This window comes from Plecotus auritus, assembly GCF_963455305.1.
Source record: "Plecotus auritus genome assembly, chromosome: 8".
NCBI lineage: Eukaryota > Metazoa > Chordata > Mammalia > Chiroptera > Vespertilionidae > Plecotus > Plecotus auritus.
In genome coordinates, this window is record NC_137782.1 from 133,106,703 (window position 1) to 133,128,405 (window position 21,703).

Consider the following 21,703-nt stretch of genomic DNA (forward strand, 5'->3'; position numbering starts at 1 on the left):
TTATTATGAAGGGAAAGTGGGGGTTATGAGCCTGAACTCTGGGACTCTAGGGCCAGCCAGACTGAGCTAAAACCCCCAACTCTGATAATTCCTAGCTGTGTGACTTGGACAAGTTACTTCACCTCTCTGTGCCAAAATTTCCTCATCCATAAAATGGGAATAATATAACATAAATCTCCTAAGATTACTTAAACATTAACTGAGCTTATATCTGCCAAGTACTTAGAATGGCAGTAGCAGACAGAGGTGTTTGCTCTTACAGCTGCAGGGCTCTCCCTAAGCTCACGTCAGTGTATAAAGAGCTTCCTACTTGTGACTATAATTCCTTGGCTCACATTACTCAATCAATAGCTATTTATAGAGCATCTACTATGCATAAGCACTGAACTAGGTGTCAGAAGGCATTGGAAATACTGTAAAAGATACACATTTTCCTGATCCCAAAAAACATAAACCCTAAAACAGGAAGCATGGTTCATAAGGTCAACCAACAGAGTATGTAACTATTGCTATGTATTATTCCTAGTATAAATAGATGACAGAGAAATTCAGAGACATAAGGTCTGCCATGGAAGTAGAGGGAATGACAAAGGGGGTGGGGGAGCTATGGCATTAAGAATGAGAGAGCCAGCCTGGCCTGTGTGGCTCAGTTGGTTGAGTGTTGTCCTGTGCACCAAAGGGTCACTGGTTGGATTCCTGGTCATGGCACATGCCTAGGTTGCAGGCTCGATCCCTGGTTGGGGTGCATACGGGAGGCAACCAACTGATGCCCAAGGACAAGTGAGATGGGTGTATGTCTGGAGTGGATGGTGGGCAAAGGGGAAATCAGTTAGGAAAGGTAGGTGGGGGCCAGTTGTCAAAGAGCCTTAAATGCTAGGCTATTCTTCAATGTCTAAACTGTAGGCAGTGGGGATTCAAGCAGTTTGCTGGTAGTTTTTACCTTTAATGTTGATAAAAAAATTACATATATATATATATACACACACACACACACACACACACAGAGAAAGGCCCCACTGCACACTTATGAAATGAGAATTCTTGAAGCAGAGGCTCGGGCATATGTTCAGTGAAAGAATTCCGCAAGCCATTCCTACAGATACCAAAAGTTGAAACCCACTGACACGGAGCCTGTGGAGATTATGTTCTCAAAACCCAACACAGGGCAATTTATAATTGAGTAAATTAATACCATTTAAAAAAAATAATCCTATAAATTATATATATATATATATATATATATATATATATATATATATACACATACACACACTAATAAAAGAGAAAGATGCAAATTTGACCGTACCTTCGTGACGCTCACCAGCCAATCAGGAGTGGGTATGCAAATTAACCCAACAAAGATGGTGGGTTAATTTGCATACACAGGTGCGAATACCTGGGAGTGGGATGCTTGCCTCATCACCATGGCAACGAAACAAGCATTCCGCACTGCCCCAGCCCGTCCCAGCCGGTCAGGGCCTCTGGGCAGCGTGAGAAGGTGGAAAGGCAGCTCCAGGCTAGAGCAAAGGCTCATTCTTGCATGAATCTTCATGCATCGAGCCTCTAATACATATGTCATTTCATTTGCAAAGTATATACATACATATACTTTGCAAATGGAAAAATAATAGTATACAGTTCATTGCTGGCACATAGTAAATGTTCAATAAATATTTGTTAAATTTTAAAAAAGTAAATCTGAATTAACATGAATGGCTTCTTGACAGAGAAGTCAAAAGAAAAAGAACTAGGATCTGGCTGATGCCCATTCATGCCAGGTAACTTACAGGTAGTATTTCATTTAGTTCTAAGAAGAGCCCTATGAGGGGGCCATTATTATTCTCATTTTAGGGGTAAAGGAGTTGATACTCTTACATGGTGCAAGTGCAGTAAGTCACAGACTGGGCATTCAAACACAGGTTCCAGGCTCTAAACCAAGGCATTTCCCACTGCATCAAACAACCTTCCCATAAACACTGTTCCCTTGAATCTTAACTAGGTAGCAAATATTGTATCATAAATACTCTCCACTCATTCTCCTTTTTCTCCTCCGCTGGGGTCTGAATTTTACCTTCCCTCTGCCCTGAAACTGAACCAAAATCACTGAGAACTATCATTTCAAGTTGTTGGGTGTTTTTTTTTTAAAAGCAAGCTTCTCCTTTCGTTCTCTTTGTCCCACCCTTACCCCCTCTGACGTCTCCTAATCCACTATACTCAGCTGTGAAACTCCTTATTCAGAGAGCACAAAATGGAACCTGAAATCTTAAGGAATTCCTTTGGTGGTTTTCTTTGTACCTGAAGGCTGACGTGGGGTGGCAGCAGAAAGGGGCTCATTTATAGTAGGGCTCCCCCCAAATGCAAAGGAAATGATGCTGGTACTCTGTTTAGCACTGGGAAACAGTTCGTCATTTTAATCTAAGCAAGTTCCTCGTCCTGCTTTTGAAAGTCATCCTCTGCTGGAAGACTTTAGTCGCTGTCCGTGTATATGTGTCGGTGTGTGTCTACAAGAGACACTAAGCATCTCTCCTTAAATCAGCACTGTCTTCTCCATCTGCGTGTAAGAGTCTCACCTCCCAATGCCCCTTCTATTTTTTTCCCCACAGAGGTGTTTGATTTTTCAGATTGAATGCTTTATTTTTCTGTTGATCACATGATGCACAAAGACATTTTTCTCCTTTATATATACTTTCTTAATTCTTCTACAATTGATTATATTGCAATTTATCCCACCCCACCTCACTCCCATCTAAATTGGAATCCTGGGTAAATGCCAAGCAGCCTTTCTTTTTGGTTTTGAATGTCCTTCAAATGAAAGTGACAGTTTGGATATTCTTTCATCCATATTACTGAGGGAAATGTCTGTCACTCTGGGGCTAGGACCCACGTGGATTTACCTATTATTAGCATGAAGGCCTGGGCAGACTTCTTAGCCAAAGAGGTTCAGATATAACATCTATATCTAGACTACAAATATCGACTTTGAAAAGTGACCCCTTCGTACCACCAGGAAGAATTAATTGCTGTGTGTGGAAGCCATGATAACACTTTGAATTCTCTGCAGACCACTGTATCCAAATATGCAGATTGTGTAATGAAAATCCTAGGGTGCCAAGTCACCTGGACTCCAGTCTGAATTAGTGCCTCCTGGGGTTGAGCAGCACACATCTGCTCAACCACACACAGCAACCCTCCAATAGGAAACTTATTTTTCCCTGATGTAAATAGTTTCTGCATCCTTAATAGTTAATGGCCATTTGTGGACGCTTGTTTGCCTGAACATTATAATCAGGGTCTCATAAATTAAAAATTAGTGAATCAGGCTTATGGTTTATCTTTATTGCCCCCTATTTTTATTATTCCTAGAACATACTGACTTTTTTTTTAATCATAGAGTCATCGAGATAACTTGAGTGATTATAAATGGTGTTGTCCTCAGTAAATGGAAGTGGGTTATAGAAAAGGAGAGTCGTTAATGGAAGGCAAAACATCAGAATTATCACATTCAAAAGACATTAAACACAGTCATATTTATTTGAAAACATAAAGTGGATTCCATATTAATAAATACTTTTAACACTGAATGTAGAAAAACTACTGCGCTTGTTCTAAGAAAACAGTTAACTACAGAATCAGAGGAAAGATAGTCTTTTGCCCGTAGGCCATTGCTAAAACAATCTGGGACTAGGAATAGCCTCATGGATATTGTGTGAAATTGGGGGAGGGAAGAGAGTTGATACAATTAGGAAGAATTTTCTACTCTCCTTTCTTCACTGGGGCTTTAGAATTAAAAATCTGAAATTGGGAAATACACCTTCACACACATCCCCAGTTTATCTCTAGTTTTGAATTAGAATCACCAGCTAGTGGACACGAACAAAAATTGGAAACTGGTCCCCGATTTGAATCGAGGTCAGATTAGTCTGGTTGAAAGTGGGTCCATGAGGCCCCTCGGAGGCCCAGCAGGAGCTGCTACAGCTTGTGCTTAAAGCTCAGGCACAACCTCAGTGTCATTCACCGGAGAACTGAAAGCACCAAACCATGTTGACGGCCACCTCCACCAGCTCTGTCCCTTCAGTGCTGTCTTTATATGAACCCATCATCCCGTCTGCCTGCCTGTGGTCCAGCCCCTGCACTCTGGAGCTGGGGTTGGGGGCGCACATTACCAGGTTGCTGTCCAGGCGTTGCACCCATGGAGAGAAACAGTGTAGGAAACCCATATGGTCACTTTTTTTCCTGCAAACATTCAAATGAAACAATCTCAAAGATTTGGAGTTCCCCACCCTAATGGTAATAAATGATAGAGAAATGCTCCTGAAAGGGACAAAGGTAGGCCCTCTCAGATCAGCCTCGAGTAGGAGTGGGAAACACCTGCTCTGAGCATGGAAAAGTCTTCGGCTACTCCAGGCCTCCTTGGGTCTTTTTCACAGAAGACATAATAACCTTCTAGGCTCTACTATGTGAACAAAGGGTTCACCCTGAAAGCCACTGCTGCTCTGCTGGCTCTCAGGACGTTTCTGGGTAGAGGGAGGGAGGAAGAAAAGAGGTCTTCTTCATTTTGATACATAATCTTGTGGCCAAGGGCAAGGGAAGGAAGTGGAAAAGAACAAAGCGGTTTGTGCTTAGTCCTCCTAGTACAGATTGCAAGGATTATAAAGGAAAGAGTTGTTTCAGGTTCTGAAGGCCAAGACTTAGTCAAGAAGGGACAACAGCTGGATGACGGTGGGTATTAGAATCATGGGGCTTTGGGGTTTTAAGTTAGGGAGGACCTCAAGGCTTTCACTTCATTTTCCAGAAGAGGAACCAGGGGCATGAGAGATTAAGCTGTGTGCCAACTCCACATAGCTTGCTATATCTGCTTGGGGGACACAAAGAGTAGCAGAGACTGCGGTGAGCCATCTGGTGGAGTGCAGGTGTACATTGCCTGGCATGTGGTTAGTTACACTTAGAACCCCCGCAGATGAAAAGTTCCCATCCCTGGGCCCTTTCTTGTTGATGTGTCTCCAGAAGTGACTAGATCCTGGACCGAGCTTATTTGGGGGGTTCCCTCTGGAGAGTGATGAGGAGCTGCAGGTGTGTCCTCACTTCCCAGTCCTGGAGGCCACCTGAATGGCTTTGATCCACTCGGTGCGCTCCTTGGGGGTGGCCGCTTGCAAGAAATAATGAACTTCATCGGCCGTGATGATCTCAAAGAGGTTCTCTTCTTCACTTTTCTTGGCTGGTGAAAGAAAACATGAATGACAGTGCCCATGGGCATCAGAGAGGCCACCTAGTTCACCCTCCTTCTGCAAGGAAGGAAATTCCAGTTTTCTGAGTGTTCTAAGAAAATCAAATATGTGGTTTTCAAGCTTACCATCATTGTATGGTCATATATATTTATTGTATAACTATATATAGTATTTCTATGGACAGGTACATAGTATGATTGTGTGTGTGTGTGTGTGTGTGTTTAAGAAATAAGTTGAAACACTCAAGGAGAAACATTTTCTTTTACAAACTAAATTTCTCACTTTTGCATATGAGTAGTGAGTAACCTCTAATAGTGTCTAATGAATATTTCCTCTACTCATAATATAAATCAAGGGCTGACCCTAATACATTTTTAAATGTATAAGTAATTAAGTAAGTAAAGAAAGAAATAGATAGATAACCAGGCCCACCGCCAGTACCACCAGACTAGCCTGAACTTGTGTTTGTCAAGGGCTAAGTTAGTCTTTGCTGAAAGATTGGAGGCAGTAAACTGGCCAATACTGTGACAAGGCTTAAAATCTCCACCTCAAAACTAAAGCAGAATTCTATGGAGTGAAGGGAGTAAGCAGGGGTAGTAAAAAAAAAAAAAATCTAGGCTTTTGCAACTGTAGTATTTTTCTGTCTATCTCTATAACATTATAAACCCCAAAACAACTAGATAAAAATCAAGGTTTGGATGTCTAAACCACACCTCCACAGTGATACCACCCATCCTCAAACCTGAGAAGTCAATCTATACCAACATGCTTATTCCATGCACCAAATCATAGACTTGTGATCTGGGACCTGGAGGTCATCTGGTGCAAACCCCTCATTCTCAGAGGAAGAACTAAGACCCAGGTTAGTTAGGTGATTCACCCAAGGCCATGCTGCTAACCGACTAGCACAGGCCTAACTATAACCCAGGTACACCTTCCACACACTGCAAATGTTCTTTGGGTTGTGGGAGATTTCCTGGTGTGTAAAAGGCTCCCATTAAGGAATGTCATGGCTCAGTTACATGCATCAGGAGGCAACAAGTTTCTCCACTTAAGCCAGTTCTAATGTGAAGAATTTTTCTCAGCATTGCTCAGAGATTTATCCAAGGCATCCACAAAATCTCTCCAACTCCCCAAGACCCAAAAGCCAGGGCAGCAGTTGGGAAAGAATAGCTCTTGGTTTCTCCCAGGTTTTTAAACAGAAATTCATTCATGCTTATGCCTGATTAATTAAATGATTGATAATTGTTGGCTCAGGATGCCCATGAGTAGAAAGGGAACCTAAGTAGATACACCGCTGTCAAACAAAAATTCATTCTTACCATCTGGGTTGCTCTCCACTGAGGTCACCACACAGCCTCGCAAATGAATTGCTCCCAGGGGATCTTCCCCCTAGAGGAGAGAGGAGTCCTTTGTTACGTTTCCAAAATACAGGGTATGGATATACCTTATCCTGTAGGTGCAAAGCCACACACTCATTCTGGTATAGATCAGGGCCCCCCAAAATAGATAAGAGCAGAAGGAAATTAAAAGAAACCCCTCCCAAGTCCCCCACCCATCATCTCACCCAGGGAAGTGAGGTGAGCAGATACAAGTCAATCTTAGCTTCATATCTGGAGAAAGTGGGAGGGGAGGTGGAAAGGCTGAATCATCATGTCCCACAAGAGAACTGCATGTTTCCGGAGCTCTTTGGCTTCATGCAACTAACCCTCATGGGAGGGAATTGAAGAGGCTGGGGATCCAACCCAGATGGAGTTGTCTTTACACTTCAGAGTTGGCTCATTTCATTGAGGAAAAGCCCCCTTCTGAATACTCAACAGTCTAAGTGCCTAAATTTAAACAATGCTTTCATCCAAGTTGGCCTGGAAGAGAAACTAACACTTGTTTGCATATTAAACCAGGAACAAAGTGTTGAACTGGTTGAATCCCTCTGAAAATATTAAATTAAGGAAAATAAAACAAGTTCTGTTGAGTTGACTAATAAATGACAATTTAGATATTTTCTTCCATCCCTGAGCTTATGCCTCAAAGCCTAAGATCTCAAATCTTTGCAAATAAGAGGAGGTAGAAAACCCCAGAGACAGGTGGCAGAAAAATAAAAGTGGGAGGGCGAAGAGGGAAAGGGGATATCAGCAGAGCAGAAATGGGAGTGGAAAGCCCCATGAGCAGATGCAGTGGAGGCTTCCAGTAGAATGGGTTTATTGGCCACAGAATCTCACCCCAGCTGGGTCATAGTAATGCAGATATGCAGGGTCTTCTCTCAGAATGAACTTCCTCACTTTCCAGTTCTTCCTCCGATGCCCCTATATCCAGGATCAACATAAGAAAAGGAATGATGAGTTCTTGACATCACTCTGTACATATAGCACCTGCAAAATAAATCTTGGCTGAATTGAAAAAAAAAAAAAAAGATGAAATACTAATTCTAGGAGAACTAGGCCCCAACCCAGATCTTTGTCAGAGAGTTAGCATGGTGGCCCATGAACAATTTGGATGTCATTAAACTATAGATTAAATTATTTCTAAGATTGCCTTCCAACTTGATATTATACAAAACAGTACTCTGTATGTGCAATGTGCTATGTTAGGTAATGTGGGGGCTATAAAGAGATTTAATTTAAGACATGTCCCTTCTCTTCATAGAGTTTATAGTCCATGTGGGAAAAAAAATATCAAGTATCCAAATTAAATAGTTGGTATAGATAATGAATTTGAAAAAAATTAAATGAGAGATATGTAATTTGGAGTTTGGATGTCAAAGAAAGTCTTATGCCTATCCACGTGGCTGAGAAAAAGATAGGTGAGAAGACAATTGACAACAAAACAGCAGTAAGAGCAGTCAGACTAGAAGGCAAGGGCATGAGGAACAATCAAGTCAAGGTTGGAAAAGTGGAAAGAGACTTAGTAAAAATAAAAGGTGGGGTTGTTGCTGAGTCAGAAGTAAAAAGATTACAATTACATTTTAGGAAGATCCATGTGGTGACAACATACAGAATGGACTAGCTGGTTAGATTAGAGACAAACCAGGGGCAAGATAAGATAATAAGGTAAAAAGAAAGTCATTAAGAAATGATTACAACAATTCAGGCATAAAATTATCAGGGACTAACATCAGGTAGCAGCAAAGGAAATGGGAAGGAATAGCTGCTGTGCCAGATGTGATGAGAAGGAAGAATAGGACTTGGCCTTTTCCAATAGAATTAAACACTGACACTGTTTGAACTGTGGGTTTTGAGGGCAGAATTTGTGTCTTGTTTGTCCTTGGTCCTCCAATGCCCATCACTGTGCCTAGCACAGGGGAGTGCTTCATGTCTATTGCCTTGAATTACCCAGTTATTTCAATTAGCTTATAGCAGTTTATTAAAATGTCATTGTAAAACTGATTACATGCTTTCCCACAGAAATTCAAATGACTTAAATAAATCAGAAGCCAAAAAAAGATATGGAGTTTCTATCTTGCCAATATGAAGAATGTTGTTCTCTAACACTCCACACATTGACAGGCACATAAATGAATTTTCCAATATTTTTTCATTGTATGCGTATAGAAAGCAATGAAACATTTACAATTTTAGCAAACAGTGCCTCCTTTATAATTCCAGGTCAGAGGGGCTTAAAGGGGGCTTTCAAGAATGGGTCTAAGTTATTTGGCCAATCATTTGGTCAAGGAGCTGATCTCAAAAGAGTCTTTTACTTGCATGAAGGTTGAAGCCAGGAACTCTGTAAAGTCATATGGGAGAATACAGAATATTTCTATCTGCTATTTCACATTCAGAATGGCTTTTGCAAAGCATCAACTTCTAAAGTTCTTATGAATTTCTGCTCTTTGCCTTAATAGATGTTGCCCATAAAATGTGGACACTAAAGTTTCTGCCCACACCATTTTATCCTGATCTGTGTATGTGGTATATCCTCCTATGAAATAACTGGGTGAATACCACCTTCTCATGAGTCAATGGAAGAGGAAGGTAACAGGAAGATGTGAAATCAGCCAACCCTGGCCACCACCATAATCCCTTTGTGCCCTTACTGGCATCACAATGTGACAAGTTGAAAAGTTTGATGTTCTGTCTGAACATCTTTCATCTAATGAGCATTTCCTGAGGGATTTTAAGGAATGCATGGGTGCCTAGGGCTTCCAAGAATTGTTGCTGATCTGTCAAAGTAATCTACTTATATTTTATTTAATTCATCCTACAAGTGTTTTTTTGCCTATTATAGACTAAGAAGATACAAGAAAAACATACATGTATAACACATTATCCTTCATCATCAAAGAATCTACAATGGTTGAGAAACCAGATATTTTATCCATTGTCACAACAGAATGAGTTATATTTTAAAAGATTATATTGGATATAATCCAATCTCATTTGTCCTCAATTTTGTTACATTCCCCCAAGTAGAATTACTAGTATTTCCTCTGGGATGGGAGAAGTGGGGAGGAAAAGATGGGGAGGAAGGGGCCTGACCTCCAGTTGGACACTGCTTCTTCACCATTTAAGGTGTGGAGCACAGGTGTCCTTTTTCAAGATAAGCATTCTATGCAGGTTAATGGTGGCTAACTCCGAGCAGTAGACACAGGGTGGGTTAGTTTTTGTGCCACTTAAACATTTTAAAAATTCCCTCAGATGACTCTGATATAAACCAGGGTTATAAACCACTGAACTAAGAGGTTGGAAACATTAAAGGGGCTGTCAATTCAAATAGAAGAGGTTTTTGTTTTTTTCTCCACCTGCCTCCCAAAAATGAGAGGAAAGAATATTGTAAAAGAACAAAATTCCTGAATGCACATAGATTTCTGTTTTGTTTGTGTTTAAAGGAGGTTTATAAGGATGGTTATTTAAATTGTAGTGTTCTGATAATAGGATAAATAAGCTTTTAGGTAAAAGGCTAGCTCTGTGGTTTTCAGCTTGGCCATACACCAATGGGAGCTATAAAATCCAGAGACTCTAATCTAATTGGCCTGGCATGCAAGTTTAACAGGTCCCTGGAGGATTAGAGTGTGCATCAACTGGGCTAGCTAAGGCTAAATGGTAGCTATCAAAGGCCGAGTAAAGGAAGGCGAAGGAAAACATGGAACACACCTACTCTGGTCCCCACTTGTCTTCAACAGGCACTCAGGCACCCATTACCCTCAGCCACTTTTTGACCATCCAGAGCCTGCATTGGGGTACGTATGCAGCCCAGCTCAGACTTTGTTCAGCCCTTTTCAACCCTCACGTTCAGTTTTCTCAGGGCTCCTCTCTAGACTAGGGCTTCTCAGGTCAACTAATTCAAGAACAGCCATTAATGGCAGATAACAATACAGAATTATAGAAGGAATCAACAACAGAAGAAAATAATGAAATTCCCTCCTAAGGAACTTTTGTCTTAATGGCCACCTCCCAGCACCTGTAATCAAAGAGCCAGGATTAAACTAAAGAGGAAGCCAGCAATGGGCAAACTGTCCATCTTCCCTACATAAGGCTGGCCTTGCTCCTATGATTGTCCTTTGATCTAGTTACTGGCCACCCTGTCATAAAAGTCATTACAAGAGTCTGTGAAATCTTTCTAAATCGTTGCTGTACTATTTCTTAGGACCTTGATGTTAAGGTAGTTTACCACACTAATGCCCCACTTCCCCTAGTGAAACTCAGAATACACATCTATATCTAATTTCAACTAGCCCAAATCCCTTCTTTCTAAAAGTAAATATATACTCAACATTGGTTCTCCCTTCTTTGCCCTGAAAGTTCAGGGTCCCATTGTGAGGTAAGTCAAATCTCTCAGTCCCACAGGGCCTATAGATGGTGCACAAAAATCTCCTTACAGCAACCAGATTCTCCCTGTTACATGCTGAGCAGTGCCTGTAAGAAAGCTCACAGCACAACCAGAAGGGCAAAACCTTGGCTTCATAAAGCAGCTTTTGCTTCTGTGTCACCATGTGCTGGTATCAGTTGATTTCATCCTGATATTCCCATGTCTTCCTGTTGCTTCTGCCTCTACCAGGTGCTGGCCCTGGCTTTCTCACTCACCCCAGCCCTTAACTCTTGGCATCTCATGCCTTGGCACCTGGTAACTAACTACAGCTCTTCAGCTCACCTAGCCCTTGCTTCCCCAGTCTAATGCTAGCCTACACCTGTGGACACTTGGGAACTGCACATGACTTCCCCCGCAGGGCTGAGTCCATGCCCTCTCGCTGGATTTGATCTTCGTCTGCTGCTCCTGCAGAGTTGGCCTCGGGCATGACCTGGATTTGGTTTCATTATGTCCTACCCACAGGCTGGAATGGCACTTACGTGTTCTCAAGCATATATGATGTTCCTCTTCTGGGTGTGGCTTATTCCTGTTTCCTAGTTACTTTGGGGGGAAGTCGGGGAGGAGGGATAATCAAATGGAAGTATTTTTATTATGAAATATCTGTCTTTTCCATGCCATCTCTTAGCCAACTGATTTCTTCCAGCTAATTAAAAGATCAATAATTTTCTTGAAACATCTCTTTTTCCCATGATATTGATAAAAGAGTTTCCTTTTTTTGAGGTGCATCTTCTGCCTTGCCTGCCTCGGTTGTCCTGTCCTAATGCCACTTTGATCATTTACCAAGCTATTTTCCATCTCTCAGTCTGCTGGTTTCATTTACTGGTTGACTATCAGCCAAATGAAATACCGTTTGGTGGTTTAGAAACGAAAAGAACCTGAGAAGAGGGAAAGGCTAAAAGGGAATAGTAGTGGCCACTCACCTGTTTCAGTAAACATCCTTGCTTGATAATAACCCCTCTGAATTCTTCTTTCAGAATTACATCATCATCACTGGAATTCTCATCACAGAAGAACCCACTATCTGGCTGTTGGGAAAGGAAATAGCAAGTTTATTTTATCAGTCTTAGGCATATTGCTGTGTGTACCATCTTTATACACACACACACACACACACACACACACACACACACCCTGCACTACTTCCAGCCACTGGGGTAGGCTCCTTCTTCTCCACTTCTTCGTATACCAACCTGAACTTTAAAGGCTGTCCTTGGATCTCAGAGGGAAGTCGGGGGAGGGCAGTTAATCAACCAAAGACCTTGTATGCATATATGCATAACCCATGGACACAGACAATCGAGTGGTCAAGGCCTGGGGCAGAGGACGGGGGTGGGCTAGAGGGGGTCAATGGGGGAAAAAATCGGGACATACGTAATACTTTCAACAATAAAGATTTATTTTTAAAAATATATAAATAAACAAAATAAACAATAAAAAAAATAAAGGCTGTCCTTGGTTATCTCATTTCCCCTCCCCCTTAATCTTGTTTCTAGATGCTCTTCCTCTCTTTCCACTCATGCGATCTTGCTGATCTCCTTGGGTTCCCCATGCTATACATATTTTAAGTCTAGCTAAGCACATTTCTTCCTTCAAAGCCTTCCTTCTCTTCGGACCTCAAAGCCACATCCTAAAAAGTAGAGTTGGCTACTTTATAAGACATTGCACAACAAAATCTCCATTATGATCTCTGCCACTCAGCTCTCTTCTACTTTGAGGAGACCAAGAGCAGGTGCCCAGCCTCAACCTCTGAGGTCAGCAGGGAACTGGGACTTGCTCAGCTATAAGCAAGCAATGAATCATACAGAGAAAGAGGAGACACTTTTTAAGACCTTCAATGGGGAAGACTTAAGTTCTAACCCAATACCCTGGACTCAGTAACACATTAAACAGGAAATAAGCCTGGCCTGGACCTTGTGGCTGGATATTTTTAGAATCCCACATTTAAATGGCTATAAGCAGCTAAATTTGAGGTCTTAAAAATATGTATACTGACAGTGGAACTTCCCCCAAAGTGAAATGAAACTCTCTCTGGGACATTCATATCATTTTTGTAAAAGGCTCTTAAGTAGCTTCCTAAATTCTGTGCTCTGACCCCAAATAGAAACAAAACTGCCAAAACTCCCCTAGAAATTCACTGTTGCAGGATTTCTCACGTGGCCCAGGTTTAGGTCCACATTGTGTAATATCGTGTGTTTTCCCATCTGTGGTAAGCAAGCCATGGGAGGTACACAAGATGATTGGGGGAGGGAATGCAAGGCATACATTTTGCATTAAATTGAATATTTTAATGTATATTTGAGAAAAAATACAATCAGCATAATGTGATTTTATGGATCTCCTCTAGAAAGGCAACTCCATGCAGGCCGCAAAATTTTTTTTAATTGCTATACTTTCTTTGTTTTTATAAATGAATTATTGCTTAGAATAAGAATAGATGTAAAGCTTTAAAAGTCCCTTTAAAGAAAATTACTCAAGTAAACAATATTTTCCTTTAAACTGACTCACTTGGATGTGGCAGGCATTGAGCTGGGGGACAGTTGTCAAGTCAAAAACAGCTAACAACTTTGGGTAGAGGGCTGGACCTCTCTTTCACACATGTGGGAGGCCCAGTCTCAAATCTGCCCAGAGCCATCTCTATTACAGGAAGAGTAGCTAAGTAGCTTCTCACACTTACGAAGTAGTAGAAGGCATCAGGGTTGTCCAGGAAAGGGTTTTCAGCAGTCCCATCCACTGCGTTCTTGGACAGGTCTCCAGCAGGCTGCAGGTACCCTTCGTTGAGCAGTGAGGAGGCGATCATGAGGCCTTCCTGGCGATTCCGAACAGACTTGCTGGAAAGCAGCCAGTCGATGACACAGTTACCTGCATGGGACCATCAGAGGGAAGGTTAACTCTCCTAATCAAAGAACAAGCCACTGACCATCGCCTCTGGAAAGCCCTAGAGCACCCACATGTCTGATTTGTCTCATCTTCCCTGTTATTCCAGGAAGGAAAAACAAAATCAGTGGGATAGATACCCAGAAACAAAAGGAACTATGTAAAGGGTTTGGTTTTGTTTTTCTTTTCTTAAATCGACAAGTTCTTTAAGAAGCAATGCATCATTAAAGAAATAGTTCTTTACCCACTCGCACTTAGTTCTATATATCTTGATTCCTGTCTATTTTAACATAATGCCATTTATTGGGAGAAAAATGACTCTGATTGATATAGCTGGCATTTCCAAAACAATACCTTGGACAACAAAGTTATTTTCTACCCTTCATTTTATGCCCATGCTGGAGAAGTTCAATTCTCATGTTCACCAGTCATCCTCCTATGATCCCGTCTACCCAGCCTGCTACACATGCCCCACCCCACACATAAGGCTGAGCGGAAACCATATTGCCTTCTCCAGCTGCCCCATTTCAAACTTGCAAGACCTTTTACCTGTGAAGCAGTGATTAAAAATCTTCTTGTCCTTCTCCAGGTTCAGCTCTTTTATTCCTTTTTCCGTGTCTTTCATGGACAAATACAGAGCCCTGCACAGAGATGAAAACAGACAGATGAGCAGGGAGCATTTCAGAATGGCAAGTCCTCACAGGGACTTTGAGGGGCTGGCCTAGAGCACAAGCTTCTCCCTTCCCAGGTGGTCCCTGTGCCTAATCTCCCCACCAGAACACAGTAGTTAAAGGGCAGAGCTGATATTTGCATAATTCTCTGTCAGGCATGGCATTCAACAGAATGCAGTAGGGAGAGAATTATTAGTTCTTAAATTCATTAAGCTCTTTGTTGATTTAAGTCCCAATGCCTGAGAGAGAAGGTTAGGTGGCAAGGATTAAGGTTCTCAGGGCCAGTTTTCCATACACACTCATCTTCAAGGTCTCTTGATTTTCACATCCCAGTCCTTTAAGTGTCATTAAGAGACCATCTAGTCTAGACACTGCCTCCAAGAAAGCGAATGTTTTAGCCAAGCTTATCTCTTATTCTAAAATTATGAGACAAGGCAAAATAGTAAGTTCTCGTTTTTGTCCTTGAATTAATAAACTCAAGATAGCCTTATAAGAGAAACTGCCAGCAAGTAACCAGAAAGCCCCTTTCATGTATCATGTGGTTCCATATAGCACAAACACCATTCCCACTTAGCTCTGACAGCCATGTCCTGAAATATGGTCACTTGATGCCCCCAGCCAGCAGCTGCACTAGACCAGGAGTCTGCTCTTGGGTCTTTACCCAAAAGCTTTGCTGGTGAGAGAAGATTCTAAGTCTCCTCAAGCTCACTGTACAAAATTAATTAAACTCCTGTGACATGCCAAGTCCTGTGTTAGGCAGCTGAAAGGGTTTGTCTTCGGTCCCTCTCAGGAACAACCACATTGTGTAAACAGAACCCTTCTTAAACATTTTTAGAAGCCAACATGGAATTCTTTCTGACTGGGCTCCTGTTTCAGGTTATACTCGACATAAATGCAAAACTATCAGGAAGCAATGATTCTTCTAGAAAAAAAAGGCTCATGTGATAGAAGGAGATATGAAACATGCAGGAAGGAAGGAGCCCTGTTCTTGTCAGGGGCTGAATTTTCCTGTGAGCCTCTAACAACCTTTAGACAACTATCACCTGCAATTCCAAGCCAGCCAACGTATAGGACATTAAACCAGGCCAGGGTTTCTGCCCAGGATGGGTGTTCACCTTGGCTGGTCCTTGCTGACAGTATGAATGTGTACACTTGAACTCAAGACTTTGCATACTTGGATGCAGACCCCCTGCCTTTTCCTCCCTACCTAGAGATCCTGGAGCATTCTTAAAAGACTAGCTTATTATGGCTACTTCATAAATGCAATAAGTTCTATCTCTCTGTCTCTCTTTATCTCTTTGGATCTCTTTCTCTGCCAAGATTTTCCAAAATGAGGGAATATATATTCCAGTAGCTTCCTCCCCTCAGCTGCTAGGCCTTGCAGAAGCCATGATCACGCCTTCAGATCCTGGTAAACATCTTAGTACACCTAGAGCCAGCATCGACGTGAAAGGGAGAATACAGCCTTCAAAGGTGACCAAAGCAAGCCCTGGAACATCCCCTCAAAGGGGAAAAAAAGAAGGAGTAGAAGGAAGCAAACACAGAAAATTACCCTAAGTCAACGGTTTCTGGCAGTCGAATAGATCTCCTGGTGGATTTCCTCGCAAACTTCTGGCCTCCTTCAATGCACTTAATGGCCTTCTTGATGTCCCGAACCCAGCCATCTCTCTCTTCCAGGAAGGCTGCTTGGAAGAAGTGGTCCTGCTGTTTGGTTGTAGTGATCTTAAACACAAACTAAAAATAAAAATATATGCCATTAGGAATCATTCTTTTCAAGGGCTGAGGTCCCTTATGAAGCACAGCAGTTGAGCCAACCCTGTCCTGGAAGTACTTGGCCAAGAGAGACCCAGATGCCCAGGGTGGAGTAGTGGAATGCAGGTGGTGGTGAGGGAGCTAGTCCAGGGGGGAGCCAATCATACTGTAGGCTATGCACAGACTCAGAGGTCAATGTCTGACCAACCATTCATTGTGGCTATTCATGTCAACTCACCATCCTTTTGCCAAAGTCCTGACAGGGACTAGTCAGAGTGCTTCCTTTCAGGGGAATCATTCCTTTGGGGCTGTTGTCACTTTTCTTCTTATAGAATTCAATTCCATCTTCTAACAATACAACCCACATGGGTTTCCAGGTGTTGAACACACTCCCCTGTAATGACAACAAAAAGTCATGTAACAATATTTTCTAAAATTGTTCTATAGGTGAGGTAGGACTTGGTAATAGCCTACTGTTGACCAGTGTGGACTCAGGTGACCCACATTTGTGTGACCAGAGTGCTAGGCAAGCAGCCTTCAAGGGAGAAGGGACTGTCATTCTTTTGGAACTTTAAAAAAATATTTTTAAGATAAACTGTATGCATGTCCATAATCAGCCATAAGCCTCTCATGGGTCATTACCAAGGGAATATGGGATGGATCTCTACTCTTCTTCTTGTGCATTTCAGGCTAGCTTTCTGCTCTCACCCCTGTCCATTGTGTTCAGTTCAACTCAGGGGTGGCAAATAGATTCTATCTCAAGTGCCAAGGCAGACTGAATAGTAGCCGATGCCTGAGGCTGGACTCATGGGGAAAGGGACATGACCCAATAGCTGTGTGTTTCTCAGGTGTGGAGGCCATGAAGGTGGTGTGCTAGCTGCAGTTTCTTCCATCCTGTAGTCTAAGATTTTATCTGAATGTGAATGTTAAGAAGAAACTCAGACAGCAGCCTTGCATTCAGGATGGCTAAGTTGTATGAAAACCCCTTGCAAAAATGGTTTGTAATGCCAGAGTGTTGCTGTTCATGCTTTTAGGAAAATCCTTATTGGAAGTTTTCAGTTTGGGCTAATGTCAACTGCCCCTGTAGCAGTACATTAACTGTTCTGACTAAATCAAAGAAGTCTCTCTTTCTTGTCTATATTTTGGGAGAGTTTGGGAAAATACGGTTCTTTGCCTCTCACCATTGGACCCATGAGGTCACCCTGTCATGACTTCCACAAAATAGAATTAGCATCCAGTTCCCAGAAGACCCTGCAGCTTATCTTAAAATGCAAAGAGCCTCTATATCAAGGTCAGTTGCCCAAAAGGAAGTCTATTTATGCAAAAAGGTTAAGTACTTGTGGAACTATCATTTTACTTGTCCAAGTGTTTCCTTTATTTTAGTTACTAAAAAAACTTTTAAAATTAGAACCCACTATCTCTTTGTTGCACAGGCAGAATGACTATCCATACTAACATTAGACTGTTTTTCTTTCTTAAAAAATGGGCAAGGTCAGACACTGCAAACACAGGAAGTAATTTCAGTTAAATGCTTTCCTATTTTACATCTATCTGAGAGAAACTTATATCCAGAATATAAAGAGTTCCTGCAAACCAATAAGAAAAATAAAATCTATTTTTTAAATGGGAAAAAGACTGGAAGAGGCATTTCACTAAAGAAGTTATCCAACCCAGCTCAGTGCTTGAGTGTCAGCCTATGAAACAGGAGGTCTTGGTTCAATTCCTGGGCAGGGCACATGCCCGGGTTGCAGGCTTGATCCCTAGTAGGGGGCATGCAGGAGGCATCATTGATGTTTTTATCTCTCTTTCTCTACCCATCCCCCCTTCATCTCTGAAATCAATATTTTTTTTTAAAAAAAAAAAGAGGTTATCAGGTGGGGGGGGGCAATGGGGGAGTAAGGGCACATATGTAATACCTTAATCAATAAAGAAAAAAATTAAAATTAAAAATAAAAAATTAAATTAAATTTTAAAAAAGAGTTTATCAAAAAAGTATCTGAAAGGTTGTTTAACATCATTATTCACCAGGAAAATGCAGATTAACAGCACAGTGAGATACCTCTACACACCATTAGAATATCTAACATTTACAAAAATTAAGAAGAGCAAGACTTGGCAAGGATGGTAACTGGAATCCCCATATGTGGTGAGCAGGAGTGCAAAATGGCACATCAAACTGGAAAAGAATGTCCTAATTCTTAGGAGATATATGTTGAAGTACTGAGGAGTGAAGTAGCATGATGTCCGCAGCTTATTCTCATGAAATCTGTGTGCATACTTATATAGAAATACAGAGATATGAGAGATAAAGCAAGTGCGGACATGTGTTAACAATTGATAAATCAAGGTAAATAGTATACAGGTAGTCATACTCGTTTTCTCATTTCTCTGTGGGTTTGACATTTTTCAAAATAATTGGGAAAAATTAATAAATAAATGAACAACACAGGACACCACTATAAAAGTCTAGGCTATACTTTCAGGGAAACATAGAAACAGGTCTATAAAATACTGAAGATAATAAAAGCGATACTCACAGAACTAGGAGCAAAATGTTGGACTAAATGACGCTAAATACCTTTCAAGTCTAAAATTGTATATTCTACCTCAGGCCCCTCAAAGATGAATAACTGCCACAATCACTCAGCAGTTTTGACCTTAGTGTTGGGATAAATTGGGAGAGGCAGCCAGCACTGCATTCCTCCTGTAGGCAATTAAGGTAAAGCTACTCCTAATTCAAATGTAGCCTCAGGGGTCTGTCAGCTCTCAGAGCAGGATGTGTCATTTGGGATTCAGGGCCATTTTGCACATTGAGAAGGCTGATCCTCTGTAAAACAAGAGAAAGGAGACTGGCCTCGCAGTGTGGAAACTTTCTTCCAGGCTTGGTAGGGGTTAGCTGGGTTAGGATGATGGAATTATGGGGATCTCTCTTCTCCTAGCCATTGCTACAGCCACCAGCTTCTCACTGCCGTAAACTGACAGCACCTCCTCCCCACTACAACTGTACTTACTCCTTTCTGTTCCCCACCCTCTTGGCACTCACCCAAGAGCAAACCTGGAAGTGTGATCCTGGAATGTCCAGGGCACGTTACACTTGACCAGTACATGTGGAATTGGAACTAGAATCCAGGTCTTTTCATTCCCAATTTTATGCTCATTCTACTTCCCCTCAGATGCCATCTTTATTTTGGTTCCTATGTACCTTTGAGTAATTCTGGAATCTAAATCAATTTTTTCAGGCCGCTTAGCTAGCTATACATGTGATCTCATAAAATCATGATTATAATTCTATATAATCATAAGATATAATATGTTTTAATAAAATATATATATATATAGCATATGTCTGAAGTATTGAGGGGTGAGGTATTGTTTATTTTTTTCTGTAATGCCTTTTTTCATTATAGAAGAAAACCTATACAATGTACAATGGGTGGGTTTTAGATGCTGAATCAGGTTTATTAAAGTTTCCCAGTGAACAGCTGTTGATCATCATGGGACTGGTATAATTTAGTGCACAAGAGTCTGCCATTGCATAATGCCAAAAGAAGAAATCTCAAAGGATGAGATATTTGACTGTGTATTTTTAAAAAATGAACTTCTGTACATTAAAAAAATAATAATAATAAAATATGGATATTTGTAATATATCATATAATTAAAAGTTAACATATGTTTTTAAGAGCTCTTTAGAATCATTAAAAATATATAGAAACACTCCTTAAATGGGAAAACAATATGAATAGGCCATTCGCAAGAGAAGAAATACTCAGGCTCAACAGACATAAAAATGTACTGCTTCAATAGTATTCAAAGAGACAAAAATTAAATAAGATACAATTCTGTTCATTGATAAGATTTTTTTAAAGATTTATAAAATATATTGGTGAAGATTTGGGGAACTGGGCATGAAAAGACAAAAAGGAGCATTATGAGCAGCAGTTGGATGTGGGTTATTTAAAAAAAAAAAAAGCCTAAAGTGCCCTGGCTGGTTTGGCTCAGTGGATAGAGTATCGGCCTGTGGACTGAAGGATCCCAAGTTCAATTCCAGCCAAGGGCACATGCAAAAGTCATGGGCTCAATCCCCAGTGTGGGGTGTGCAGGAGGCAGCTGATCAATGATTCTCTCTCATCATTGATGTTTCTATTTCTCTTTCCCTCCTCTTTCCTCTCTGAAATCAATAAAGATATTTATATATTTTTAAAAAGCCTAAAGTCATTGTAGGCCATATAGAAGCATAAGATCTAAAGTGAGGACAGTAATATTCTGACTTTAAGTGGCTCATAACCAGTAGGTGACCACGGCTCTGGAGCTGGGTGGTCCAGGCTCAAATCCCAGTTCTGCCAGTGGGATCTTAAGCAAGTTCTTATGCCTCATTTTCTATATCTGGCAAAGGGGGGCAATGTTACTATCTATTTTTCAGCATTACTGGGAGATTAAATAAAACAATTCATGTAGATTGCCAATGGCAGTGTCTAGAACATAGTAAGCCTCAATAGGTAGTACCTAGTCCTGTGACTCTGTGCTTATCAGGTGCACCTGGAGAATGACCTTGCATTTAGGACACGTCAAGGCTGCAGGTAAACCAGAGCCTGCTCAAAAGAGAGTGGCAGGATGGCATCTCTTTTGGGAAATTGCTGAAGAAACTGGGTAGGTTTTAGCCCAAAAAGGAACAAGTAGAGCTGATGAGGACTGCCTTCAAAGGTGTCAAGCATTGTCATAGATCATGGAAGTTTCAGAAAAAACAGTTTACGCATAACTTAAGAGAGAAAGTTAAATTAGTGAGTTCTCTGACACAAGAGGCATTCAAGCATGCTTGGTAACAGAATGGCAAAAGAAATACGGCCTCAGGTGGAAAATTCAATTAAAAGTTACTTTAATACTTCATACTCCTTTCAACCCTCACATTCTACACATCTATTCCAAAAAAGGCTGTTGTCCTTACTATCCCTGTGGATATTCTCAATTTCAAGATATCCCTTTGGGTCTCTCCTACAAGCCAAAAATAAATAAAGTTTTAAAACATATTTAACATGATCATCTAAAAATGAATACCCCATTGGAAAATTTTTCATACATTAAAAGTTAGTGTAATATGGACCCCCGATTGCTTGGTTTCTATGATTTAGACAAGTTTCTTTCTTTGAGACATGTTCATTCAACAAATAATGATAGAGCAACTCCTGTGCTTCAGACACTGGCCTGGGTGTTAGGGTGAAAAAATGAGTAAGACACAGTCTCTGCTCTTAAATGATTCACCATCTAACAGTGGGGGAGAGTGACCTTGAATGACACCTCCAGTTCAATGTGAAGGATGCAGAGTATGAGCAGCGTCACTGAAAAAAGCCACGACTCACTGCTGTGGGTTGGGGCAACTTT

General features: G+C 41.2%; 1 protein-coding gene across 7 annotated transcripts in view; it reads right to left on the reverse strand.

The window, feature by feature from the left end:
* Positions 1-3,497: 3,497 nt before the first annotated feature.
* Positions 3,498-21,703, reverse strand: part of PLEK (pleckstrin) — a 61,912-nt gene continuing 43,706 nt past the window's right edge. For all 7 annotated transcript variants that reach the window (XM_080686919.1, XM_080686918.1, XM_080686922.1 and 4 more), the window contains 8 exons: positions 16,563-16,718; positions 16,125-16,306; positions 14,451-14,542; positions 13,702-13,886; positions 11,948-12,052; positions 7,445-7,528; positions 6,548-6,617; positions 3,498-5,215 (listed from right to left, as the gene is read on the reverse strand). In XM_080686919.1, coding sequence (XP_080543045.1) covers positions 5,079-5,215; positions 6,548-6,617; positions 7,445-7,528; positions 11,948-12,052; positions 13,702-13,886; positions 14,451-14,542; positions 16,125-16,306; positions 16,563-16,691 — 984 coding nt within the window. In that variant the 5' untranslated portion in view covers positions 16,692-16,718 and the 3' untranslated portion in view covers positions 3,498-5,078. The remainder of the gene's footprint in view (positions 5,216-6,547; positions 6,618-7,444; positions 7,529-11,947; positions 12,053-13,701; positions 13,887-14,450; positions 14,543-16,124; positions 16,307-16,562; positions 16,719-21,703) is intronic.